Source organism: Asparagus officinalis, chromosome 5 (assembly GCF_001876935.1).
Source record: "Asparagus officinalis chromosome 5, Aspof.V1, whole genome shotgun sequence".
Taxonomy (NCBI): domain Eukaryota; kingdom Viridiplantae; phylum Streptophyta; class Magnoliopsida; order Asparagales; family Asparagaceae; genus Asparagus; species Asparagus officinalis.
Window position 1 is genome coordinate 81,508,817 of NC_033798.1, and position 9,730 is coordinate 81,518,546.

The window sequence follows — 9,730 nt, forward strand, 5'->3', positions numbered from 1 at the left end:
CAGCTTTAAAATATAATAATTTATCTTTCAAGTTTTAAAGTTTTAGCGGAGTAATATGAACTTTTGATAATATTAGAGGGACTCTGTTCTTCTCCAATTAGATGATAAATGGTGAGAATACAAATCCTATAATATCTACCTTGTATCTCTAATTCAAATGCAAGATAATGCACATAGGATTATCCTAATTAAACTAGCCAGTTGTTTTAAAAACTACTATTGTGAATTTGGCATATTTAATTTTTGATAAAATTAGACATTTCTATAAACAACTCTCCTATTCACCTCTCCATTGTCAACTAAACAACTCCCTCTCAAATTTATTTTATTTATAATTACTTTATATTTATTATAATTCCTACATTATGTGTCAGCATTTTTTATAAATGTGCTTACGACAACACAATTTTTTCTTTCCTTATTTCTTTGTAAATCCACGTACTGCACAAAGCAAATGTTTGCTGTGTGCAATGAATATAATTATTTACTAATTGTCATCTAGATTAGCAATAAGTTTGTTATTGGCTTTGCATAAAGTAAGGGATTAATTACATCCTGATATCTTGTGTCATAGTATACTTATACAGGTGACCTTGGGGTTTGTGTATCTACACATATAACTCTGAAATTACTACTGAGATTATATGGATAACCTTGGTGAAACTAATCTTAGAGTAGTTAGGACCACTCGTGTAAGATCAGTCAATAATCTTAGGGTTATTTATGTAGATACACAAACCCAGGGGTCACTTGTAAGTTTACACAATATCACGGGGCATATAGATGTAATTAATTAAATTCGGGATGAAGTTGATTAGTTGACATCTACTTGGGAAGGTTAATTGGAGAGTTGTTTGTAGAAATATATATTTGATTTTATCAAAACTTAAATATATCGACCGAATCCATCATGGTAGGTTTCAAAACCACTTGTTTAATTAGGATAATCTTACATGTCATTATCTTGCTCTTTGAATTAGAGATAAAGCCATAAAGGATAGAGATTAGAAGAATTGGACCCTCTCCAACTACCATCTAATTTGGGAGGAACTGAATCCGTATTAGAACATTCAATGTTCAAATCCTATTAGTCGCGAATTTAAAAAGAGGATTTCTTTTTTTAATAATTTAACACAAGTACATGAGTTCATATTTCAATCCATAAAAAGGATGAATCTATTAAAGCATGTGAGAATATAAAAATATAAATATCAACTTTAGGATACGCACTCTGTTAAATCTATAACTCTCTTACCTAAAAAATAAAAATATCCAATCAAAGATAGTGATAAATTTCTAAATGATAAATTTCTAAAAGAATTAAAACTTTGATGTGTCACTTTATCTGATCTAAATGAAACCACTATCAACATGAACTCTCTCTTTTTTCCATTTGACACTACAACAAATTGCACTTTTCCCGACGCTTATTCCCAACGCATGGTTAAAAACGTCGCCAAAAATTATGTTTTTGCCGACGCTTTTAGTTAGCGTCGGCAAAAAATATATATTTCCAGACGTTTATAATTAGCGTCGCTAAAAGTGTATATTTTTAGCGACGTTTTAACTTAGCGTCGGTAAAAGTTATGGATTTCCCGACGTTTTTTTATTTTCGTCGGCAAAAGTATAGCATTTTAGCTACGTTTTAGGATTAACGTCGCTAATAGTGTGCATTTATGGCGACGTATTAAACTAACGTCGCTAAAAGTGTTCTTTTCACAACGTTCCTCCTTGGCGTCGCTAAAGGTTACATTTTTTACGACGCTTCTTCGTTTATCAGCGTCGCCAACCCTCCCCACGAAATTTTCCCCACTCGTACAAAGGAGGGAAAATTCCCCCCATTTATTTTCACGAAGAGCTAAAAAACCCCACCCCTGTTCTCTCTCTCATCAGAAAATTCCCCCGTTCTCTCCCTCTTCCTCCTCTCATCCTCAGCCATCTCTGCTCTCTCCTTCACCTCGCCATCAAGGGCGGAGGATATTCCTCTCTTTGGGCTGAGGAAGAAGCTGAAGAAGGTGGAGGAGGAGGCGGAGGCGATCGTGAAGGAGGGCGAGGAGGTTGTCGAGAAGGAGATTCAGGTGGCGGAGAAGGGGATCGAGGTGGTGGAGGAGAAGATCGCCACCGGTGAGCTAGGGTTTGGTGCTGGGGGGGTTGTGCAGGCCGGAGTGGTGGCAGGAGCGGAGGCGGTCGGGGTTTTGGTCGGAGTTTCGGTTGTTAATGGGATTCTTGGTCCTGAGGGAAAGAACCCCTGATTTCCCCTCTTTTGCGGTCATTTTTCCATCTCTTTTTAAAGTTTGATGTATTGAATGGAAGTTTAAATCTGTGGAATTAAGATTGTTTACTTATTTAATTGCTATGTTTTGCATTTGGTGCCTTTTATTCTTTGTAGTGAGAAAGCAATGCGATTTGCCCCCTCTTTTGCGGTCATTTTTCCATCTCTTTTTAAAGTTTGATGTATTGAATGGAAGTTTAAATCTGTGGAATTAAGATTGTTTACTTATTTAATTGCTATGTTTTGCATTTGGTGCCTTTTATTCTTTGTAGTGAGAAAGCAATGCGATTTGCCCTTAAGATGATGAAATAGTTGCGAAGGAAAAGGAAAATGCTGGTTACATTATTTTCTTCTTCCTCTTCTGTGTTCTCATTCGTTCACTTACTTATGCTCTAGCCAGAGAACCCCTATTAAGAAACTGAAGTTGTGCATATTCTAAGGATGTTAGCATCTTGTGTTATTTCTAGTTCCTTCTGGGTACATGCAAATACAAATGCAATTGAAAAGGATACAATATATAAACCTTCGATATAATTCTCATTGTGAATTTTTGTGATCAAAGTACTTCATTGAAATGATAGGCTCCATAAACCATTGACATCCACATCATTTTTTGTCTCCTTGTAAAGGTTTCACAAACACAGTGAGAATTTGTAGGCATAAAAGTAGATATTTAAGATAATGAGAAATTTGAAGGACAAGGAAAACATTTTAGTTGATGACACTTTAGATTTAATAGGTTATCTATTAAGATTCTTGTTTAGAAATTAGTATTTTACTTTTAATTCTAGCTTTTGGAGGGATCGATTGTGCAAAGAGTTAGATCTCGAAAAATTTCAGACAACTTTGGGTTGTTATCGATGAATATGGACAAAGTATGGCCATTTCGACATGAAGTTGTGCAGCTCGGATACACGAAGCAGACTTGACACTTATAGCTATAGACATTCTTTCCTATGTACCTGTTTTGATATCTCAGTGTATCCTGTATGTATCAACATGCCTATGTTTGTGTCTGTGCTTTTTCGAATCCAACAGATATCTTTAGGAGTAATAAATAAGTCACCCAATTGAGCTGAATATAAAGAGATAAAGGAGAACAATCATTTAAGGTACGATCCATTGACAACAGATCTGTATAGGACCGAAAATCACAAGGAAATGTCCATTGGGATTTATATATCGAACTAAAGGGAAGAAATTTCCATATAGACAAAAGAAAAGGCTGTAAATTTCACCACATTTTTGGATAAAACCAGAAGTCTTATTCCAATATTTAGCATGGAAGAGAACTTTTTTTTACATCTGAAGATAGCTTAGGAAGTTTGGCTCAGGTTCTATATTGTTGCCCATTCAAAGGCTAAGGTGTGAAGTGTATGTTCTGTCTTAAATGAACAATGAAGTGGACTTGGTTTATTTGAAACAGAATTTCCAATTAACCCTTTCCCCTCACAGTCTCTTCCATGCTCTTTCCTTTGGTTCTCTCTTTATATTTTTGCATTGACAAATGTGTTTAGCCACCAACCACTAGTGGAAATAACAGTATCCCTAACGGCAACATCGCTGACGGGAAAATCCCGTCAACGTTGTTTTTATCGCTGACGGGAACTCCCGTCAGCGATATTCCCGTCAGCGGTTCTTCGCCCCCGTCAGCGATGAAAACATCGCTGACGGGATGTAAACATCGCTGACGGGCAACCCGTCAGCGATGTTTGCTGTATAACTATTTCGCTGCGACCTTTTCTTCGTAGAAACCCTAATACTCCTCACCGACCGCCGCTCGCCCTCGATTTCACCGCCGCGCGATCTCAGCTCAGCCACTCGCCGTCCTAGCCCGTTCTTTGCTTTTTTCACCTTCACACTGAATTACAACTCTCACTTAGACCCAAACAACTGTCTGCTCCAAATATGCAACATTGGTCATTGAGTGAATAATGATTGCCTTGTGCTGTTGTATTTTTTCTCTCAAACCCACTTCTTATTCCAGATCAAATTGGAAGAAGCGCCTTTATCTAGACAAATTCGTAGTTCCGTAATTCATTGCAGAATATCACAAGTTTTCAAGAGCTAGGAGAACTAAACTCTAAAGATATCATCTTTTTAGAGGAAATTAGACTTTTAAGGTCTAATATGTTGATCCTTCTTCCTTAATTAAATTATTAAACCACACTAACCACTGATTCTAATTTCAACTTTTTAAAATCTTAAACTGGTTGTTATTACAGGTGGGTAAATTCACCTCCTTGCGAAAATTACGGTAGTGGAACTAGCAATATTGGCATGGGCACCCCACTTCCTTCTGAAATCAGTTACGGTGGTTCTCGTGTTGAACTTTATAGGTAGGTTAGAAAATTTTAATATCATATTCTGATGTTTCCAGTAAATTTATTTTTATCTGCACCATTATGTAGGGTTGCATCAATTTCATTTACACAAAAGAGACATGTACCTTAGATATTAAGATATTCTCCTTTGTTTAGTATATATGGCAAAGTACTAAGAAGAGGTACATGAATGTATTAGGTCAGAAAATGACACCTCTATACGCATGTGTGTGTGTGTGTGTATAAAAACACACACAAACACACACATACATTACATGGCCATGATCAATTCTCTCACAAACACACCATAGATTGTTATAAAACAGGTTTAGATAAAAGTGTGTGTGTGTGTGTGTGTTTTGGGTATTGCTTATTGAGGTATGTTTTGGGCAGGAAACTTTATGCTATAAAACAGGTTTAGATAAATGTTCTTGAAGTAGTAAATTATGATCATCATTTGATGTTCCTCTTACTGGAACGAGGGTAGTTAAGCTTTTCCATTGGAATGTATTGGTTAGAGAGCATGACTCCTGTGATGTTAATACTTAAAAGAGTCATTAATTTTCCTACTTTAGTTTCGCACCATATTTAAGATTGTACAGTAGTCAGTAGGCTTCAACAATTTTTTTTTAAATGCAAATCACCAAACAGCCCATTCGAGTTGTAAATGTTTACATACTATGTGAGTGATTCAGTGGCGTGAGAGGAACATAAAATTAGAACCCACACGAAGGCTAGAAGAGAAGTACATGCACAAATTATGACCCGACAATCGTGTTGACCAAGTTGATGCCAAAAAAAAGTGATGTCTGTTATTTGGTAGATTTGTAAATGTTTACATACTAATGATTATATGTCTCAAAATTTTCCATTAACTTGTTCTGACTAATGAGTATGCAGTTGAAAATCTTGGTATCTTGCTGTATGAAACTACAAAACTAAGTTCTCAACATGTTACCAAAATAAATTATTCTACTTTAGATATGAAGTAGAATAATTTTCCTTGTTTAGTTGTTAAAGCTTTTCCTCGGTACACTCATTTAATGAAATTACAATATATGTTCACTAATTAGTTTACTTATTTTGTATAACACGAAGTATTTGAAAACAATTAAAAGTGATGAAATGCAGGCTAAAGCTTTCTTCATATGTGCAATTCCCCACATTAGCTTCATGTCCGGACAAAGTTGGTAACTTCACAATTCTTAGAATCAAGGATACATGAAATTCATGAATTTTATTTCATTATGTGAAGAACATCAGAACTGAGATAGTGATTGCATCATTTGTTGCATTCCCCACATTAGCTTCATTTCATTTCATTTCATTATGTGAAATTCATAAATTATTCTTGATGGCTTCCTTTTGCCACCATCTGGGGTTTCGAGCTCGGCCTCGCGCGCCATCTCAAGTACCCCTCTCTCTCATTTGGTAATTTGCAGCAATTATTTTAAATTTTTCGTGATGATTTCGATTGATTTACTTCTCTCAGCTTCTATTACAGCTTGATCTTGTTATATTTGTTTTGAATTCGTAATTGTGATCAATTTTAAGGAATCTGTTACCATTATAAAGAGGAAATATGTGATACTGAATTCTCAAGATCATTTAGGATAATTTCGATCTAGAACTTTTAGCAAATAATATCAGATTTCAGTATGATATTTCGACAATTTACTGGTAGTTCGAAGTCTTGGATCGTGGGAGGAACGGGGAAAAAAATCAAGTAATTAAGAATTATTCTAATCGTTTGTATTGATTGTAGAATACCCTCTTCTTGCTTTACATTTGTGATTTTGTGTGTCTATGGTTAGAAGTATCTTATACCTATATGCTACTGTTATGGACATCTTTGGGTAAATTTTTTGTCACGTTGAATACAGGTGAACACTAAGCCATGCAAATGACAATGAGTTGATTATTATGCCACAATATAGAGTACCTTGGCTTGAGTGGGATAGGCGATATCTATCTGTTCTTGCTGAGGGAAGTAACGAATTATATGAGTTCAAGAATTAGGATGCAAGTATGTGGAAGTGTTTTCTTAGAGGAGGAAGAGGAACTGAGACAAGTTATGAATGGGCATAGTCATGACAAATATAAAAGCTTCTACCCAATACATACATGTAAAATGGAAAATATGAACATTGGTGCTCTGTGATTGTTGCAGTGTACAATTTACTTTTGGTATTATTTGGTGATTTGCTCATAAAATTTCACAGAAATAGAAGCATCAGTATCTCAGATACAAGGAGGAGGATCCATGGAGGCCGACAACGAAGACAAATATACAAGAGACGGAACCACAGACTTCAGAGGACAAATGATGTATCCTTGGTTTTTCTACTTGGTTGGTCCAGCCGATATAACAAATGTGGTCAGGCTGATGGGGCTTCTGACATTCCTACCAAGTTCCTGTCCTACACTGTATGCGAGAGGCAAACACTATTGCAAATGCACTATCTAAATTGGGACATGTTCTTCCTCAAATCCATTTGTTCTTTGTAATTAATGATACAAATTTGATATTGTTGTTTCTAGTTTTCTTGATATAATATGTTTTTGAGAGATTTTATGTACTTGGATATGCAAGAGGAAGTTTGTAAATTAACGCTTTTAGCGCTCAAGGGGAAATGAAAAAATAGACTTTTATGTTGATGTGAATGGGATCAAATTTTTTGTGGATGTTCAGATTCAGTGTAGGCTTGTATTTGACAGAAAATATATTATTTTTGACGATACAAATTAGTGTCGATAAGCGTCAATAAAAGTAACACTTTTGCCGACGTTATATTTCAATAAAAGTAATATCTTTTGGCGACGCAATCTTGCGTCGGCAAAAGTATACTTTTAGCGACGCGGAATGGAGTGTCGCTAAAAAGCTTATCTTTGGCGACGCATGATTTGCCGCTAAAAGATGTACTTTTCCCGACGCATGTCGCGTCGCCAAAAGTATACTTTTGGCGACGCAGTGTATTTGCGTCGCCAAATACATTCCTTGACGCACTTTTGGCGACGCGTTAGCGACGCTGTATTTTTCGTCGGGAAATATTTTTCCCGACGTTTTTTAAACATTTGCCGACGTTTTTGTTTCGTCGGCAATGTTGTATTTTGTTGTAGTGTGAGGATGGTGTATCACTAAAAGATCCCCAGACCTACTACTAATATCAACATTTAGGACCTTCGACTAATAAATGTAAGGGGTTATTAGATGGATGTAACTAATCCCTTTTTTGCCATAAAAAAGGGATTAGTTTCACAAAACCCCCTTGAACTTTCTGGAATGTTGCGCATAACCCTTCTAAACTTTGTTTAATCCACATGACCCCCACCCCCCTAAACTATGAACTATCTGGCATTTTAGTTATTTGTAAATTATATACTAGAGTTTTAGGTGAGATTAACTAAAGTTCACGCGAGGTGAGGGGTGTCGTGAATTATATACTAGAGATTTAGGTGAGATTAACTAAAGAAGGGGTTGAATTTATCGTATACAATGGAAAAAGCACATGGTTAATGCGTGAAATCTTCATTTTTTTTACGTCCAAAATTAACGTAGCAAATTTCTTGTTTTAAACGGTAACATGTTTTTAGTTTCGTGCGAACTCTTTACGTAACAAGTCTTATTTCTGAATTGCGGCTTTTACTTGCAAAAAAATCCTGCCCAATCTTTTCACTTTTTTTTTAAAATTTAATTTTTGAAAAATCACATGCAAATAGACGTTGGGGGTAAGCGGATTTTAGGTTTCACGCGATCCATGACATTCTGATGTCATCAGGTTCGAGTGTTGTTGCATCTGCAACCGACTACCAGATGGCCCTCAAATGAGTCCGGGGACCCCACTCCCACGATTATTAATTACTAATTTTACAAAACAAAGCACTACACTGTCATTAAAGATGAAAAGAACCGTCTCTTAGTGCCTCACATCATTAACTCTTGCTGAATTGAAAGAGATACTAGATTAATGACCTTCATTTAGTGAGTATTTGCGGCTCAATTGAAAGAGATAAGCTATTCATTTTTGTTGCATCCAAAAGATTTTTTTTTTTTTTTTTTTGCCTCCTTTAAAAATGGGGGGAAAGAAATGGATCACCACTCACCAGGGAAAAGGCCTCAAGTTGATGATTATATTTATACCCCTTCTTTCGTGACAGCTTGGCTTATAAAGTTACTTATTTTAGCTAATTTTATCCCAATTTGCTAGTTATTTTATATTTTAAGGAAAAGTCTTTTTGTTTTAGTTTACAGAAAAGGAAGCTTAAAATATTGTTAGGTTGAGTTTGGAAAATGAGATTTGAATTTGAGGTATCGATTTTAAGTCAAAAGATTTCAAATATTGGAATTGAAATCCATAGATTTTATTAGTAACTTGTTTGGATGCCTCTATTAAATGGATGGGTTTCAAATATGAGATTCTAAAAATCCATATTTTGGTTATGCTATATGATTTCACAAACTTCCGACATATAGTTTTTTCTTGTAATATCCCTTATAATTTCTGAGGGACCTGTCAACAATTTTAATGGTTTGAGGGACTAACATCAAATTATGGAACGTTTAAAGGACTAATATATTTTTTTCCTAACTCTTTCTATAATATTCTTTCTCTATCCCGCAATGGAGAAGCTCAATACGTGTATTTATCTTCTTTTGCTTTGAAAGTAAAATATTTATATCAGTTATCGCTGCTAAATCCTTCATCAAATCATATGCTTAAGATTTGGGATTCAATTTGAATTGAATTTACAATAGGGGAGAAGAAAAATGCTAATATTTGATGTTCAATCTTCTTCTTCGTCTTGCTGTTAGCGTCAGGGCCGGTTCTGAGAGTTTAGGGGCCATGTGCGAAAAGTAAACGCAGGCTTTTCTCTATATACAAAATATTAATAAATTCCAATTTGAATCCCTAAAATGCTAGGGAACAAAATGTTATTGATCAGACATTAAAATGTTACCTGATTTTTTTTACATCTCGATAGTCTTTAACATACTTTTCAAGTGCTATTGCCCATTCTTCATCTCTTCGGTCACCTGAATAAAATGTTACTGATCAGATAAATACATGTAATCCCACCTTAATAAAGCTTTCCAATAGAGCAAATAGTCCACAATAAGAAATACTTTATGTTC

The 9,730-nt window shown here is 35.3% G+C and overlaps 1 protein-coding gene across 1 annotated transcript; it reads left to right on the top strand.

The window, feature by feature from the left end:
* LOC109842076 lies at positions 102 to 2,660 on the top strand. Its single transcript, XM_020410990.1, has 3 exons — positions 102 to 111; positions 1,894 to 2,268; positions 2,545 to 2,660. Exons 1-2 carry the CDS (start codon positions 102 to 104, stop codon positions 2,250 to 2,252), a joined length of 369 nt encoding a protein of 122 aa, XP_020266579.1. The 3' UTR covers positions 2,253 to 2,268; positions 2,545 to 2,660.